Source organism: Trachemys scripta, chromosome 7 (assembly GCF_013100865.1).
Source record: "Trachemys scripta elegans isolate TJP31775 chromosome 7, CAS_Tse_1.0, whole genome shotgun sequence".
NCBI classification, from domain to species: Eukaryota; Metazoa; Chordata; order Testudines; family Emydidae; genus Trachemys; species Trachemys scripta.
Window position 1 is genome coordinate 30,413,487 of NC_048304.1, and position 18,767 is coordinate 30,432,253.

General features: G+C 48.9%; 1 protein-coding gene across 3 annotated transcripts in view; it reads right to left on the reverse strand.

The window, feature by feature from the left end:
• DNAJC4 (DnaJ heat shock protein family (Hsp40) member C4) overlaps positions 1-18,767 on the reverse strand; it is a 74,664-nt gene that overhangs the window by 42,183 nt on the left and 13,714 nt on the right. For all 3 annotated transcript variants that reach the window (XM_034777615.1, XM_034777616.1, XM_034777614.1), the window contains 2 exons: positions 10,733-10,871; positions 7,316-7,409 (listed from right to left, as the gene is read on the reverse strand). In XM_034777615.1, coding sequence (XP_034633506.1) covers positions 7,316-7,409; positions 10,733-10,824 — 186 coding nt within the window. In that variant the 5' untranslated portion in view covers positions 10,825-10,871. The remainder of the gene's footprint in view (positions 1-7,315; positions 7,410-10,732; positions 10,872-18,767) is intronic.

The following is an 18,767-nucleotide window of genomic DNA, read 5'->3' on the forward strand; positions in this document are numbered from 1 at the left end:
CACAGTCAGCCTGTGGCACTTGTTGCCAGGGGATGTTGTGAAGGCCAAAAATCTAACTGGGTTCAAAAAAGAATTTGGTAAACTCATGGAGAACAGGTCCATAAATGTCTATTAGCCAAGATAGTCAGGGACACAGTCGCATGCTCTGGGTGTCCCTAAACCTCTGACTGCCAGAAGGTGGGACTGGATGACAGTGGATGGATCACTTGATAAATTGTTCTGTTCATTTCCTCTGAAGCATCAGGCATTGGCGACTGTCAGAAGACAGGATACTGGGCTAGATGGACCATTGGTTTGACCCAGTATGGCCATTCTTATGACTCTGAGAGGAAGCCAAGAGAGAGTGCTTCTTTTGGGCACCGGACTGGCTGGAATGGTAGGCTTGGAAACTGCCTCCTACTGTTTATTTCTACTGTCGTCAGGGAAATAGGATTTTGTGGACATTCCTTGTAAATATACAGGTTTGCACTACAGAAATATCTGACTCATAACTTCATAGATAATAAGGCCAGAAGGGACCACTGTGATCATCTCACCTGACCTCCTGTATAGAACAGGAGGCCCTGAATTAATTCCTGGTTGAACCACAGCAGATCTTTTAGAGAAACATCTAATCTTAATTTACAAATTGTCAGTGCTGGAGAATCCACCACAGCCCTTGGGAAGCTGCTCCAATGGTTAATTACCCTCACTGGCAAAAACCTGAGCCTTATTTTCTGTCTGAATTTGTCTAAGCTTCAGCTTTCAGCCATTGGATTTTGTTGTACCTTTGTCTGCTAGATTGAAGAACCCTTTAGTATCAAATTTCCATTCCGCATGTAGGTACTTATAGACAGATCAAGTTACCCCACAACCATCTCCGTTAAGCTAAACAGATTGAGCTTCTTGAGTCAATCAATACAAGGCATTTTCCAACCCTTTTAATCATGCTTGTAGCTCTTCTCTGAACTCCTTCCAGTTAATAAACATCCTTCTTGAATTGTGGACACCAGAGCTGGACACAGGTTTCTAGCAGCGGTTGCACCAATGCCAAATGTAGAGGTGAGATAACCTCCCTACTTCTATTTGAGACTGTACTGTTTATACATACAAGGATTGCATTAGCCCTTTTGGACACAGCATCACACTGGGAGTTCATGTTTAACTGATTATAAGCCACAACCCCCCAAATTTTTTTCAGAGTCACTGCTTCCCAGGATAGAGTCCCGCATCCTGTAAATATGGCCTACATTCTTTGTTCCTTGATGTATAACTTTACATTGGTCACATTAAAACACACATTCTTTGTTTGTGCTCAGCTTACCAAGCTTTTAGTTACCAAGAGATCCAGGTTGCTCTATCAGTGACCAGTCCTCTTCAAAATTTACCACTCCCCAATCTTTGAGTCATCTGCCAGTGATGACTTTATGTTTTCTTCTAGGTCATTGATAAATGGTATATAGCATTGGGCCAAGAACTGATTCCTGTGGGACCCCATCAGATTGCACCCGCTCAGTGAGGATTGCCTATTTACAATTACATTTTGAGACCTATCAGTTAGCCATCATTTAATCCCTTTAATGTGCGCCGTGTTGATTTTGTATCATTCGAGCTTTTTAATCAAAATGTTGTGCCGGACCAAGTCAAATGCCGGAGAGAAGTCTATTACATCAGCACTATGACCTTTATCAATCAAACTTGTAATCTCAGCCGGAAAAGACATCAAGTTAGTTTGACAGAATCTATTTTCCATAACCCACGTAAATTGGCATTAATTATATTCCCCTCCTTTCATTAAATTATTAATTGAGTCCTGGATCAGTCACTCCGTTATCATAAAATCTGCTTCTCCCCCTATCAAGAACACGCCAGCAAGGCCCCACATATTGCCGCTTGGGCCAAGGGACAATAGTACCAAGGGACACAGGGACGTCGCCCTCATGTGGAGTCCTGAAATGGAGGTTGGGCATCTCTTTCTAAATGATGCTCTAGCTCAAGCAGAGGCTCTGGGTTGCAGGCAGGAATCCCTGGGGGAGTCTCTGGCCTTGACCTGATATCTTTTAAGCTGGGGGAGGTTTAAAACAAGTATTTTGCTTCAGAAGTCACCACCACACACCCCGTCTCCCCTAAAAATCAACATACATCCCCAGGCACTGGCAGAGACAGGATCATCTCGGTTTGTTAACATGGAAGCCCCAGGAGGAAACAACAAAGGGATTAGGAGCTGGTCTGGGGAACATCTTCAAGCCACATCAAAGGGCCTGCGTTGCCTCATGGGTTCAAAGGCTGAAAGGGACCATTAGAGCACCTAGCCTGACCTCTGGATAACACAGGCCAGATAAATTCACCCACTTCCCCTGGTACTGAGCCCAGTCACTTATGTATGATGAAAGCCTCTTCCAGAAAGGCAGCCAGGCTGGATTTGAAGCCACTAAGAGCTAGAGAATCCACCACTTCCTTTGGCAACTTGTTCCAGTGGTTAATCACACTCACTGTTAAAAATCTGTGGCTTATTGGAATGTGCCTGGCTTTAGCTCCCAGCCATTGGCTCTCATTCAGCCTTTCTGTGCTAGACTAAAGACCCTTCAGTACCTGGTATGTTCTGCCCATGAAGGCACTTACATACAACATACAGTAATAAGTCACCTCTTGATCTTTCTGAGAAGCTGAACAGATTGAGCTCTTGAAATCAGATGATACATGCTTACAATGCAAGGGTTTATGCTGTGGCATCTTGCAGGACCAGGCCAAACAGCTCCCATGCCACTGATATTTCTACATAGTAGTATTCTGAGCTCACCTGCTTCTTGTCTGCCACCCACCCACCATGGTTCTAAAGAGATGTCAAGCTAGATTCCCTTGTTTGTGTGTGAATTGCTACTTTGACAGTCGGCTCTTTGGGCAGGGACTGTCTTTTTGTTCCGTTTGTACAGGGTCTAGTCCATGACTGGGGCTCCTCGACACTATGGTAATACAAGCAAATAATAAATAATAATATCCTGGATACATTTCTGTCTTGTGCTTTAGGTATTTATGGGAGGCACATGGCCTAGGACTCAGGACACCTGGGTTCTATCACCAAATCTCCCACTGACCTTGGACAAGTCCCTTCTCAGCTCTGTGCCTCTGTTTCCTCTCCGACCCTTTGTCCACTTAGACCGTAAGCAGTTTGGGACACAAACTGTCTCTTGCTCTGTACCTGTGCTGCACCCGGCACAACAGGAGCACCAATCTCAGTTGGAGCTGTGCAGTGCCCAGCACAATGGGGGCCCCGATCTCAGTCAGGGTCTGTGCAGCGCCTGGCACAATGGAGGCCTAAATCTCAGCTGGGGCCTGAAATTCTATTTTAATACATATAGCAACAAATTTGCAAAGCTTTAAATAGTAAGTTCAAGATTTTCTAAAGCATTATTTTCTAGAGGACGCCTGCGTACTGATTTTTAACTGGATTCATGCTCTTAAGTCAATTAGCTGGTTTCAAAAATCCCACCCCAGGGTTCAAGGGAAGGGCCAGAACCTGCCTGCTCTCTTATTTATTTGCATCAAAGTAGCCCCTGGACAATGAGGTGGGATTTTTTAAATCAACTAATTGACTTAGGAGCACAAGTGAAAAGTCGGCACCCAGGAGCTCCAGCACCAGTGCAGAACCCCACTGTGCTAGGCACTGCCCAGACACTGAGCAAAAAGACAGACCCTGTCTCACCTTTAAAGGGCCTCAACTTCAGAGTTCCAATTCTCAGCCTTATTTAGAATATCAGACCTCTTTCAGGTGCCTTAAATTGGGGTGCTGAAAAAAATCACTAGTCAACGTCTTAACTTACAACAATGATTACATCAAAATATTGTAAGGTTGTTTCCTGTAGAGCTGCCTCCTCTCCCCTCATCCCAGTGGCTTGGCAAGAGACTGGATGTAATACAAAACTTGGCTGGCTTTGCTTAGCTCACATTTACTCTACTTTGTATATTTGTAACTTTCTATTTTGGGAAAAGTGGTTTTTTTTGGGGTGTGTGGGGGGGAATAAAGCCATAAACAACCAATTATAGCAGCCCTGATGACAATACACAAGGCACCAGCTAGAGGCAAAGCAGAGCACATTTCTGTAGGAGCATGACTACATTATTATTATTTCTTAACATCTTCTCCCAGTTATTTCACATTAAACAAACAAGTCTCCTCATTCTTTTCTAATTAAGATGCCACTCTTCTGGACTTGCCATGTAGACAACTCAGAATTGGCAGCTTCCTATTCCCAGCTACTGTGGAGTGGTACTGTTCAACAGCTGCTGTGTACCACCCCAGAGATGGCTGCATTTCTAAGGCAACAGGGGTGTAGGGAAGATGGGTTCTATCCCAGTTCTGCTGCTGACTCGATGTGGGACCTTGGGCAAATTCCTTTCCCACTCTATGGTTCAGTTCCTCTCCCCGCCCCCCACACGTTTGTATCATTAAATGGCAAGTTCTTTGGGGCAGGGACCGTATCACTCTGTGTCTGCACAGCGCCTGGTAAGACTGGGGCCCAAATCTTGGCTGAGGGTCTGTGCACTATCCAGCACGAGGGGGGTCCCATTCTGAGCTGGGGATCCATGCAACACATAGCACTACGGGGGCTCTGATACCAGCTAGGGATCCATGCATAATCTGGCACACTGGGGGCCCTGATCTCGACTCTGGGTCTTTGAAGCACCCAGCACGATTGGGGTCCGGATCTCAGTTGAGGATCCATGCAGCACCTGGCTCAAGTGGGGTCCCAATCTCAGCTGGGGAGCCATGCAGTGCCCAGCATGACTGGGGTCCTAGTCACAGCTGGGGATCCATGCAGCACCCGACATGATGGGTGCCCCAATCTCCACCAGGGGCTACTTTGATAGAAATCAGAGAGCATGCGGGTTCTGGCCCTTCTTTTAAACCCATGGGGTGGGATTTATGAAACCAACTAATTGATTTAGGAGCAGAAGTCCCATTACATGCCACCACCCAGGAGCCCCAGTCATGGACCAGAACACCACTGTTCCAAGTGCTGTACAAACACAGAACAAAGACAGTCCCTGTCCCAGGAAGCTTCCACACCATATGCTCAACCTTAAGTATATGAGTGGTTCCACTGGACACAAGCAGGACTTAAAGGCAAGCACATGGTTGAGTTCTGTATGGGCCTGGGCCCAGAGTTCTCAGTAATGTGCAGGATTGAGACCTAAATCTCTACAAGCAGCAAGCACAGGAAGGATGGTCCGGTGGTTAAGCTGCTGCTTTAGGGCTCAGGAGACTTGTGTTCAATTCTTGCTCTGCCACAGACTCCCTGGGTGATCTTGAGCAAGTCACTTAGCTTCTCTTTGCCTTGGCTCCCCAACTGTACAATGGGGATAACAGCACTGCCGTGCCTTACAGGGGGGTGTAGGGAGAGAGACATTGGGAGGTGCTCAGATGCTATGGGGATGAGGGCCAGATAAACACCATAGATAGAGAGAGATACCAAATAGATTCTGTGTGTACGTCTGCCTTCAGGCTGGAGCCTACACTCTCAAGCTAATATGCAGCCGAGACACAGCCGGCTCTTTGCACACCTGCTGTCAGCGTCGTCCGGACACACAATGCATGCAAGCGGCTGTGATAAGGTTCAGCCAGATTTCCTCCGATGGTGACTAACAACTGGGGCTGAGTGTTCACAAGGTGTGTGTGGGGATGATAGCCAAGGAGGAAATTCCAAGGCCAGCTGGGAGCAGCGGAGCAGGCATCAAATGCTAAAGCCATAGCTGGTGCCCAAGCAGGAGGATATTTTGGAGCAGTGTCTGGGCGTCCTCTAACCGGAAAGGTCAGAGGCGCTTTGAGGGGCTTAACAATGAACTGGGCTGACGTCAGAGCAGGGCGGAGAAGAGCCACAAAAATGAGTGGAGGGCAGGGAAAAAAACGTACAGTGAAAGACTTAAGGAGATTCATGTGTTTAACTTATCAAAAAGATCAAGACTAGATTTGCTTACAGCATATAAGGACCTTTATGGAGAGGAAATCCTGGGTACTAAAGGGCTCTTTAACATAGCAGAGAGAGGCAGGACAAGAACTAATGGCTGGAAGTTAAAGCCAGACACATTCCAGTTAGAAAGGCACAAATTTTTAACAGGGAGGGTGATGAACCGTTGGAACAAACTTCCATGGGAAATGGTAGACTCATGGATTTTTAAGGTCAGAAGGTACCACTGTGATAATCTAATCTGACCTCTTGTATAATACAGGCCCATAGGACATCCCAGAATTAATAGCTGCTTGAACTAGAGCAGATAATTTAGAAAAACATTAATCTTGATTTAAACATTCCTAGTGATGGAGAATCCACCACATCCCTTGGGTAGTTGTTCCAGTGGTTAATTCTCCTCACTGGTAAAAATGTACATCTTAATTCCAGTCTTATTCTGCATCTCTTGATGTCTCTCTCTCTCTCTCTCTCTCACACACACACGTGTGCACACACACTCTGCACCAGATTGGAAAACCAACTAAAAAGTTGCCTCTTCCCTTTGGGAATGCAACACCGGGTCCCCATCCTGCTCTGAACACTTCCTGCCCAGCAGTGCCCTCTTCAGGGAGGAAGGGGAATGGCAAAATGTATCTAACGCTCAAAGGCATCAGGATGCAAAGAGTTAATGGTAGGAGGAAAGCTTTTTCAAGCCTACTTTTGCTAGGAAGTTCCATGTGATTTCCAAACAGATGGGGTGTTGACAATTGCCTTGGCTGGGCTGGGATCCTCCCCCAGCTCAGCACAGGCTCCTGCATTCCCGGTACCATTTGCTGCTTGCGTAACACAGGGGCCCCATTAGTAGTGGGAGTGGAGGTCACAGAGGGTCAAATATCCCAAGCAGAATCGATCATCATTTATTTGCTCTGGTGGCTGATGGGAACTGGCAGCAGAGATGGCAAGGGCTAGATGAAGGATGGAGAAGTGGGGAAGCTCCATACCCTATTTGTTTAACTGGCGAGGGTCTACCAGTACCATGTATTAAGCCCACACCCTTCCCAGAGCTGGGAAGAGAACCCAGGAGTTCTGACTTCCAGCCCCGATCTATTGATGAAAAGTGCTAGATAAGGTTTTACTGTCATTCTTCTTATTACTACTCTAACCCACTTCCTCTCAGAGCCAGAACAGAAACTGACTCCCCACACTCCCCTTATAGAGCCAGGAACATCACCCAGGGATCCTGACTCCCTGGCCTTAAGCTTAACCACTAAAACAGGCATGTGCTGTGCCAGGATGCAGTTCCCCAGCCTTTGCCAGCTCTCACACCCTGTTATCCAGGCCAGGCCCACAATGACAAACACTGGCATAGCAAGAGCCACATCCCGTACCTTCTTTGACTTGGCGAAGAAGGCTTGTTTGATCTCTTCCATGGTGGCATCTTCCTTGATTCCCAGCAGGTCATAGTAATTGCTGCGGACAGACCTAGGGGAAAGAAGGCACAGGTACGCTCATCTCTCTGAGTCCCCGTGGCTGTACCAGTGAGCCAGTTCCAATTCCTTCCTCATTCAGCCAAAGCAGGGTGTAGTATCTGGGCTACAGACCTGCCACCGGGGCTGGACTGCCAGCGCCGGGGCACAAGGACAGTGGAATGGCAAGTTTCCCTCGTCCCCAGTATGTCTGTACTGGAGGAACTCTATGGGGAGGAAAGAGGAGGTCAGAGCCCACGGCTCTCTGCCAGGACCCCCCCCAGACCGCTGGTGATGGGGACACTGGAATGAGACAGTAAAGATTGATGCTCTTGTCCCTTCAGTCAGAGTGCTTCTCCACTCTCCAGAGCCCCGCAGGGCTGTTTCTGTTAGGAGGAGAAGTCAATGCTGCTATGAGTCCGGTCTGTTCTGGAGACTTGAGGCACTGTGTTCTAATGGACAGAGTACTGGAGTGGGGACTCAGGACACCTGGGTTCTATTCCCTGCTCTGCCCCGGGCCTGCTGGGCAGATCCCTTCCACTCTCTGTGCCTGTTTCCTCATCTGTAAAATGGGGATGATGCTACTGATCTCCTTTGCAAAACACTTTGAGATGAATAGATGAAAAGTGTTAGATAAGGGCTAGGGATTTATTATTATAATTGATACAAGCTGGCTTATTTGCAAAGAAAGGGCACAAAGTCCTGTTTCCCTGAATGCAGCAGATACAACCAACAGAAGACTGGCTCCTTGCTGCAAAAGCCCCACGTCTGCCCCTCCCGTGGGCTCTGTGCCCAAGAAGCTCTGTCTCTCTGCTCCCTCTCAGGGTCCCATTCAAGACTATTTCCCCTGGCTACCTGTCTCTGACACACAAAGCCTGCAACTGATTTCCTAGTGCCTGCGTTTCCAACCCAGGAACCCCTTCAGCCCACAGGGCTTAGCTCTGGTCTGCCAACAATACTAGGAAACCTACAGGAATTAGACACCTGACATCCATGAATTTCCAGGGGTACATAAACCCTAGCCTAAATATACGCACCTCTCACCCAAACCATCCCTGGCTATGTTCCACGCTGCTGTGGTTCTCAGGACACCCTGCCATCTTCACACCATCACTACCAGGGCACATCAGTGGGACACGGCATGGCCTGTCTTCTGGCAGAAAGTGCCAGGGCTATTTGGTTTTTTTTTTTTATTGGTTTCCCCAGGGTAGAAAGGGCAGGTAGCAGGGCGACATTGGGGAGGAAAGGAAGAACGGAGGTGAGGACTACACGGACACCCAGGTCCTCCAGCATCTCCAGGGGGACGAACATGCCCCCCACCGCCAGACCCTTCTCCACCACCTCCTGGGCGGTGGCCTCCGAGGCAAGGAAGAAGACAACCTTGCCATACATTTTGGAGGCCGCCACGATGGCCGTGGGCCCCACCACCCTCGCCAACGCCCGCACATAGGTCTCCACGTGGGGCGAGGCGGGCACCAGGAGGCAACGGACGCCGTGCTTAGGGGCCCTGGCCGCTATAGATGGAAGCAGAGGCGGTGGATGGACGAGATGATGTAGCGGCAGGCGGGGGAGCTGCCGCCACCTGGGCATATGCCCTGGGGGCCGGGGTAGGGACACCCGCAGAGCTGGTGGAGGGAACAGCGGTGAGGGACGCCGCGGCCGATGGCAGGGCCGCAGCAGTGGGGGCAGCCCCTGCCATGGAGGGCCCAGTCTTCTTAGCGGAGCTCTTTCCTTTCTTTTTGCCCTGGCCTTTCTGCCAGCCGGGGGGGGGGCTCCCCCAGAATCGGAGGGGGCGAGGGACGTGGCAGCAGCGGAGGTCACCTCATCGCCTGCCTATGCCTCAGCAGGGGCAGTGGCAGGTGGTTTGGCAGCGACGGTTGAGGTAGAGGCTAAGGGGGTCGTCGGGGGGGCAGGCGGGGGAGGGGCGGCGGGGCCTACCTGAGGGGTCTCGCCTGCCATGGTCCCCTCCATAATGAGCAGTGAGGAAGGGGAAAACACACCGGAGAAGGGGGGCGGGGGAAGGGGAAGCAAGTCAACCACTCCTCCCCGCTAGGCTGCAGGCAGGGGAGGAGGGCGCCCAAACGGGGGAGAGGGAGGGGGAGTGGGGGGGGGATCTAGGGCGGGGGGGGGGGGTGTCAGTCACCGACCTAAGATGGAAACCGGCTCCTCTAGCTGCACTAGGGGAGGGAAGGTCACAATAACATCAGGGGGTGCAGTGATTAACCAAAACAGGGAGGGGGGCACAAGCGCATGGGCTTGTGCCAGGGCTATTTGTTGCTAGGTTGGCAGACAGGGCCATGGCTACTGGTGTGAGGCATTTATAGATGGAGCTGATATTGGGTGAAGAAAGAAATACAGCTCTGGGATTTCCAAAGTGATAGGTATCGAGCAAGGTCATTCTGAGGGAGCGGGGGAACTAACTGGGTTGTGCTACTTGAGAGAGAGAGAGAGAGAGAGAGAGTGTGTGTGTGTGCGTGTGTCCCAGTTCTTCTTGAGATGCAGAAGATTCATTAATAACCCAGTCATCAGGGCCTCTGTGTGTATGTGTGTAAGCAAATGAATTCATGTGTCAGAGTGAGTAAACAAGCGTGTTTATGCAAATGCAAGCAAACGTGAGTAAGCGAGCCAATGCATGTGTAAATATTTGTGAGGGAACATATGTGTAAGTGAATGAGTGTGTGTCTGAACAAGCGAACGCATGTGTGGGCATGTGCAGGAGCAAGTGTATGTAAGGGTAAGAGACTGTTAACAAGTGAATGGGTGAGTGAACGTGTAATAGTGTGAGCAAGCGAGTGCATGGGTAAGAGAATGAATCTGTTGGTCCTCCTTGAAGGAGAGATTTATTAGTAACCCAGTGTCCGTGTGCGAGGAGCAAGTGTGTACACACACAATCAAGAGTGAATGGATGAGTCTCTTTCTCTCTAGAACAGGAGATTCATTAGTAACACGCTGGACCAGGCATGTTTGCATGTGTCTCTAACATTTCCCAGCTGTGTATATGTCATCTCCATAAACTTGCAGACGTAAGCCCCTTTCCGTTGTTAGTTGCACAGGCCCGGAAGGGGGATGAAACACTGATGTTTTTACTGTCTTCTCCCATTGCCCTTTTGTTTGTGATATAAATCTTGTTAATTTGGCTGGAGTCTTTGCAAGCCAATCAGGTTTTAGTTAAACAGGTGCAGCCCCTAGGAAGGACTTATGTTATGCTGCGTGTTGCTTTACTCTCATCCCTCCACAAAAAGCAGAGTAAGAAAGCATAACCCAAAAAAGAGATACTGAAAGGCAGACATAGTAGGAGATGGTGCCCTGGTGCCCCAACACCACATTTCATCTACTCACCAGTTTGAGAGTGTGGTAGAAAATGCCCGTTGTGTGGCACTTCTGCACCAAAAGCAGCACCGGCAGACTAAGTGGGGGATGGACAGAGGCATTTTCAGAGCCAGGGAGCAGCACGCAGAGAGCTGGAGGCAATTCAGATCTGCAAGGGTGGGGAGAAAGAGACGGATGTTGGAAAAGCATATGGAAACAACTGATGAAGTGCTGGCTCTTTGAAACAATCCATTGGTCATTTACCAGCCTAGGATAAATTTCCAAGAGAGGCAAATAAGAGGTCATGCACCAACTAGCCCTGCTTAGCTGGGTCCCAACTCTCCATACATTTATGCACATGCTGGATCTACATGTGACAGTAAACTTATGCACTTGCATAAGTTAATGCATGATCAGGGCCCTGGTGTCGGGGGCTTTGTGCTAGCTCTCTGCCTTCACTCACAATGTGCATTGGCCCTGGCTATGGTCCCTGATCACACTACATCTCCCACAATGCACCATGGTCTCCCTTCTTGCTGAGCTGCTGCAGCGCCTCATGACAGTTATATTTCAGGTGCCTCATGTTCCCATTCTCTATGGGCTGGGCTTCCTGGTCAGACTACATCTCCCAGGATGCACAATGCTCTCTCCTCCTGGAAAGACACCATGGGAGTCCCTGGTCAGGTGCATCATGGGAGATGTACTCTGACCAAGGACCCTAGCCCATAAAGGAGAATGGGGATGTGATGCACCTGAAGCATAAGCATCTCCAAATGTAAATATGTTGGCTTTTGAGCAGCTGGTATTTTGACAGGAGGCAGATGCTTTTCAGGAAGGGACCCTGGGGGGTTTTCACCTTCCTCTGCAGCATGGGATGCAGTTCGCCTGCTGGGGGCATATCTCATCTCATCGAGTCCCTGCCACTGTAGGAGCCTCAGGCAATGGGGGACCCTCGGTCTCTGCCTGGGGTACACAATAGTTTAGACTCTTGAGGACTGAAATGCTTTGCTCTTCTAAAGTCATTGGGGTCAATATAGGAGTAACTGGATGAAATTTAATGCCCTGAATAACACAGGAGGTCAGACTACATGTTCCCTTCTGACCTTGAACTCTATGGAATCTATGAACCCCAGCTGCCCCTCCTGATTAAACTGGGGAAAAAATGGCTATAATCATCAACAACAAATAACAATAGATGGGAACATTCACCATGGAACCCAGAGCCCACATGCATCCCCAAGGGAACAGCCTCGCTTCCCGTCAGCACAGGAGCCAAGCAGAAGCAGGCTGGGAAACATGTCATTCACCGGACAAGCCACTCTTGCTTGCCAAACTGGTGCAAGCCCAGCCGCTGGTGCTTGGGCTGCATCCAAACACCTGCCTTCATAGTCTCTCCAACACTGAATGGTTCAAAGATAATAAGCCAGGCTCCAAAAATCACAAGATTGACTTCACAATTATGACAGTGTTTTAAAAAATTGCATTCTGGTTTCTGAGCCTTTAGGGTGCACACTTTTGGGTGTTGCACAGTTCACAGGGGCCTGGGAGTCGGGACTCCAGGGGTCTATTCCCAGCTCTGGGGCGGGAGTGAGATCTAATGAGTTAGAGCGGAGGGCTGTGAATTAGGACACCTGGGTCCTATCCCCAGCTCAGTGATCTTGTGAAAGTCATTTCCATTCTCTGTAAGCTGGATCTCTGCTCCCTTGCTGGGCGATGGATCCTATCCGACCTTTATCTCCAGGACAGACCCCAGAATAGGATATCAGCTAGGGATTCTCCCAGCGGATAAGGGTTTGGGTGAAGGAGGTAGGGAGAGTGGCAGCTCCCCTCTGTGTGAGGGGGTGTCCCCCATGCTCCCTAGCTTTAACCCTGAAAGGCTTACACCTGATTTCACTGCAGCTCAATGTTGGAGGGACATGAAATTTGCCAAGGATAAGACAAGATCATGGGGATGGAAGCAGAGGTGCACGCTGTGGGATGCCAGAGCCTGCATGCCCTGACAGAGATACCGGCACTGAGCTAATGTATGAGTGTGCAGAGCAGGGGGAAATGGGAGTGTGGAGAGTGTGCAAGAGGGGGATCAGTGTTCAGAGCATGGGGAGAGCAGGGCAGTGAGGCTCTTGTTAAGGAGATTCTGCCGACCAGAACAAACAGGCAGGCATTCACGTCATAAGCGGCCAAGAATAACACCACGGTCGCATTCCAGACCCTCGTGTGGCAGCTGCTGGAAGGATGGGGTGGGGGGCAGCTTGTGCCATTCTGCCAACCCCTCCACATGCGCTGATAACCCTGCCCAGCAGTGACCTCTCTCCCTCTCACAGGCAAATTTCCTGTGAACCCAACTTGGCATGGACCTGACAGCCGAGGGAAGGACTGCCTTGCAGGAAGAGTCCAGGATGGAGAGTCAGGACTCCTGGCTTCTATCCCCAGCTCTGGGACGGGACTGGGGTCTACTGCTTAGGGCAGGGGGACTGGGAGTCAGGTCGGGGTGGGTGGGGTTGGGAGAGGTGGCTGTGCAGCAACTGGTACAATAGGGGCTCTAATTTCAGTGGGGGCCTACTATAAATAATAAGACCAAATTATAAATAGTAAGACAGTGAAAACCTCAGACGATGATTTGGGCAGCAATGTAGTGCAGTGAATTACACCCTATGTAATCCTGCTTTCTTGGTTCTTTGAAAGGCTGCAAGCATAGCTCTCCACCCCACCCCCCACTCGGCTGTTCAACAAAACAGCGGCCCGGCCACCCAGCGTTAAATAAAACCCCTGTTAATCACCCAAGCTAGCAGCACATGAAGGAGAATTGTGAAACGCTTCAAATGAGGGAGTTGGGCTTTGTGAAATGAGGAATCAGCAGCTTTCCTGGGCTCAAACATTTTGAGTGCTGCTGTGCACGTGTTAACCCTGCACTGACTGCAGGGCTGGCAAAGGAGAATGACTAAAGGGCTGGAAACCAGGCCTGCTAGTCAGAGACTCCAAGCTTATAAGTACTTATGTGGGGAACAGAAATTGGATGAAGGTCTCTTCAGTCTAGCAGCCAAAGGTCTAAGAAGATCCAAGGGCTGGAAGTTGAAGCTAAACAAATTCAGGCTGGAAACTGGGCACAAATTTTTAACAGCGAGGGTCATTAACTATTCCCACAACTTCCCAAGGGCCATGGTGGATTCTCCGTCACTGGCAATTGTCCATTCAAAACTGGATGTTTTTCTGTAAGATCTGCTCTACTTCCAACAGGAATTAATTCAGGGCTGGCCTATGGCCTGTGTTACACAGAAGGTCTGACTAGATGGTCAATGGTCCCTTCTGGCCTTATGATCTGAGAATCTATGGCTTGTGCGAGCTCTGGGGAACCCAGTTTGCTTGCAAGACACAACCTTGTGAGAAGTCAACACAGATGATTGTCTGCTTCACACCTAGCCAGGTCTCACCTCCAGAGCCTCCCACCGCAGCCTTTAGGCAAGCGACTGGACTGACCCCTGCAGCAGACTCTAGCCGTGGACTGTAACCATGTCCCAGCATGCACTTTGGGTGAAATTTACCCTTGTGCAAAGGTCCAGCATACGGCCTATGCTCCACGAAATCCCTCTCTATAGAACTTAAATCAGTGGTTCTCACACTTTTGTCCCAGTGACCCCTTTCACATAGCAAGCCTCTGAGTGTGACCCCCTTATAAATTAAAAACACTTTTTAATATATTTAACACCACTCTAAATGCTGGAGGCAAAGTGGGGTTTGGGGTGGAGGCTGACAGCTCGCACTCCCCCATGTAATAACCTCGCGACCCCCTGAGGGGTTCCGGCCCCCAGTTTGAGAACCCCTGACTTAAATGGTGCGTAGTCACTAGGCTAGAGAAGGATCTTATTGTTAAGTAGCTGGACAAGAACTCAGGAGGTCTGGGTTCAATTCCCAGCTCTGTCACAGATCCCCAGTGTCATTGTGGTTGGGCCTCAGTTTCTCCATCTGTAAAATGAGGATAAAACTGCATGGAACTTGGATTTGGCTGTAACATGATAACTTTTGAAGGCCACATCAGATCAATTCCTAAATTTCATGGAATGTTCTAGGCATCAATGGCCAGAAGCCTCTGGATTTTGATGACAATCAGAAAACTAGAAAGGGGGACACCCAGCGCCCCTTTCGTCTGTTGAGCAGACCCAGCAGCTTCCACCAGAGCTGTAATTGAACCTTAGCTGTGCCCATCTTCCCAATTACATTTAAAATATTGACAGTCTGAATGACTTATCTCCCAGAGAGAAAGAAAATAAATAATCCTGGAGAGGAGAAGGTGGGGCACGCAGAGAATGGGGGACCCTGATATGGGGAGAGTGGGGAACGGGGGCACACAGACTCCTTGGAAGAGGGAAAGGGGGCACACAGAGCCCCTGGCATGAGGGAAGGGGTGGAGGAAGTTGCGGGGAGCCCCTGAAATAGAGGGGGATGAGAAGGTGGCACCCAGATAGCTTGGGAACTGCAAATAGAGGAAGGCGAGGAGCCCCTGACGTGTGCAATCAGTTCGGCCGACAGATGCAACAAAGTGAGCGACCTTCTGTCAATTCTTCCTTTGCCTGTTTAGACAGTAAGCTCTACAGGGCAGGGACTGTCTCCTACTCTGTGCAGCGCACATGATGGGGACCTCGATCTGCCAGTGGGTCTGTGCAGTGCTTGGCATGACGTGGGCCCCCAACACTGTCCAGTGCCCAACGCACAACATGAGACCCTGATCCTGGCCAGAAGCCTGCACAGCACCTGGCACAACATGATCCCAGGGGTGGGACCTGTGCAGCATGACCATAATAACAATAATTTGATTTTCAATTTGCATCCCCATCAAACAGTTAAATTCATCGCCATGGCAACTGAGCCAGGACCCTCTCTCATCATATATCCAACTCTGAAAAGGAATCAAAGCTTTCCTGCCGTTTTTTATAACGATTTCCCGTTCTGAAAGCAAGCCAGCTAGCTGTAACCACTCGTTGGGCGGACAGAAAATTAGCACGGTGTAATACAAACTTATCTGCCTGGCTTGTTGTGGCAGATGTATTTCTAAACCAAACAAACACAGAGTCTCCAACTAGCAGCATGGATTGTACAATCTGAGACCCGCCTGTCAAGGAGGTTATGAATGGTGTCATTTTTTTGCCATTACAGATAAAAGCAGAGCTGCCGTCTGTTTGACTTTCCAAAGCTCCTTAGAGTTGCTCAGGCTCTATCCACCCTCACCCCACTCCGTCACAAATCTGAGGCAGCCCCAATAGCTGGAATTTCATAGTTCTCAGTCTTGTGAAGTTAAAAATAACCTCAGCGAGAAGTGGGACACTGGCAGCTCAGGAAAGAAAAGAGGGGAATTTAGACAGGATATCAGAAAGTGACAGCACCGGGAAACAGCTGTGGTTCACCAGCACAGCATAGATCCCGTTGATGTTTCCCTTTCGTCCGCACCTGCTTCCTTTGTACTAGGGAGAAGGGGACCTGCCAAGGACGTGGGATGCTTCAAAATATTTGGCATTAACCCTGGGAGCGGGAAGGGGAGGAGGGGAAAGGTGATAATGCAAGCAGCTATGGTACTGGAAGCATGGGACTCAAACAGAGTAACCACGTTTGCTCCCTATATATATATAATGCTCAAACCTAGACACACTGCTGCTCTGGCTGGGTTCTGAGACACAGAACACAATGAGCACCACTAGAGGGTTCACAAGCTATTTAAAGGGATTCCTGTACATAACACTGCTGTGCCAGGCATAAAGCCTGATTGCTCATTCCATCTGGGATGATGGGTTCTGAACCTTGGCTGTCCATAAACCAGTCAGATTAGATCTCCTGTGAATGCCAGTCAAAACAGATCTCCAGCAAACAACCCCTCACCCCCTTGGTTTTTTTTGCAGGACTCCGCACTAGGGGATGACGCCTAGACCTGGTGCTATCCCTATGGATAGGTGAATTTTTCACAGCCAGTCTAATGGGTAGGCGCATCCCCCACAAGCCCCTTCCTGTAACAAGCAAAGCTCAGAGATGGAGGATATTTGGGGCCGGTCCTGTGCCCTGGGGAACAAATCTCAAGCTGTTGAATTACATTTCATATATGAAACATATGATTGTGAGAACACAGTCTTCTTCAGTCAGGCAGGAAGGAAGAGAGGAAGGTTGAATCTGGGTTGGGACTCAGAACACCCGGGTTATTCTCAGCTCTGGCAGTGACCTGCTCAGTAACCTTAGGCAAGTCACTTCCCCACTCTGTGCCTCAGTTTCCCCCACACCTCTTGTCTATTTAGGTTATATATTCTCTGTAACAGTGCAGCACTCGGCATAATGGGGGGCCCCGATCTCCACCTGCGGGAGCAGTCTGTGCAGTGCCTGGCATAAGGCTTCCCCCTCAAATTTCATCTTCTTTCAGAAGAACTGAAAGAACATTCTGCAAGGGACAGGCAGACAATAGGACAGTGTGCTGTATTCCCGGATGTCACTCTAAGACTGGATAGGCTTCTGAAGTTGACGGGCAAGGTTCCACTGGCAATGGTTCATACAGGCACTAATGACACTGTGTCACAGGGTATCTTGCATATAGCAGATGACTTCAGGAAACTCAGAAGTGTGGTGAAGAAAAAGAAAATCCAAGCTATCTTCTCTGAGATCCTTCCTTCCCATGAGCGAAGGAAAGCAGAAGATTCAGGAAGTGAACCGCTGGCTAGGTAAGTGGTGGAGGGTTTTGGTTTTGGGGAACATTGGTCAAACTTTTATGGGAAAGAAGCTGCATAGTTTGGATGGCCTCCACCTCAGTAGGAGGACGACCAATCTCTTCGAGGACAGGTTGGCTTTAGCAGTCAGCACGGGGTTAAACTAATAACAAAATGGGAGGGTAAAAAGAGGGAAGATATAAGCACCCAGCACAAAATCAAGATGTTGGGAACAAAATAAATAAAGGAACCAAAGGACATGGAGAAGAAATTTTTGAATTGCCTATATACCGATGCTAGGAGCCTGGGTAACAAACGAGGAATTGGAATGGCTCATTTATGGGCATAAATTTGATCTAGTTGCTATTACTGAAACCTGATGGGATGATTCATATAATTGGAATGTTAAAATAATTGGTTATAACCTATTTAGGAAGGATCCAGTGGGCAGAAGGGGAGGGGGAGTGGCACTCTATGTCACAAATGGCATTACCTGTTTCCAAGTCATTGAAAATGTGTAAGAAAATTATTTTGAATAATCAATAACCCTAACCGATAAAGTACAAGTGTCTGCTACAGACCACCAAATCATACTAGGGAACAGGGTGACTGCCTCATTACACACCAATCTACAATGTGTAAGGCAAAAACTTGCATAATCATGGGGGACTTCAGTTTGAGTTAGACAAGCTACGGTCTCATGCTACCAGTACTAAAACATCCTCAGTACTTCTAAACATTATAGAGGAAAATTTCCTAACATAAAAAGTGTTGCAGCCAACATGAGGGAACTCTTATTAGATCTTGTCCTAACAGATAAAGAAGAACTGATCACAGAAATAAAAATGAATGGTACAAGCTTAGGTACATTTATAATGTGCAGGCATAATAAATATATATATGTGGTGCTTTAACAAGGCCAATTTCACAAAGCTGAAAACAATTATGAGCCAAAACATCTGGGTAGATGTGGCGACCTGTCCCTGCTGCTCCTAAGCAGAGGCGTGGCAAGGCGGCTCTGCATGCTGCTCCCACCCCGTCCCAAGCGCTGGCTCCGCAGCTCCCATTGGCCGGGAACTGCAGCCAATGGGAGCTGCAGGGGCAGAGCCTGGGGACGGAGGCAGTGTGCAGAGCTGCCTAGCTGCACCTCTGCCCGCAGGTGTTGCTCCCATTGGCGGCGGTTCCCAATAAATATTTCTGTTCTGTATTGGAGGGAAAAACAGATGATATAGTCTTATCACATGGTGATGATAACACTCTATCCATTCCACTAGTATCTCTGGAGGATGTTAAACAGAAGCTAATGAAGTTAGACATCTTTAAATCAGCAGAGCCAGATAATTTGCATCCAAAGGTTTTAAAAGAGCTGGCTGAGGAGCCTGCTGCATCAT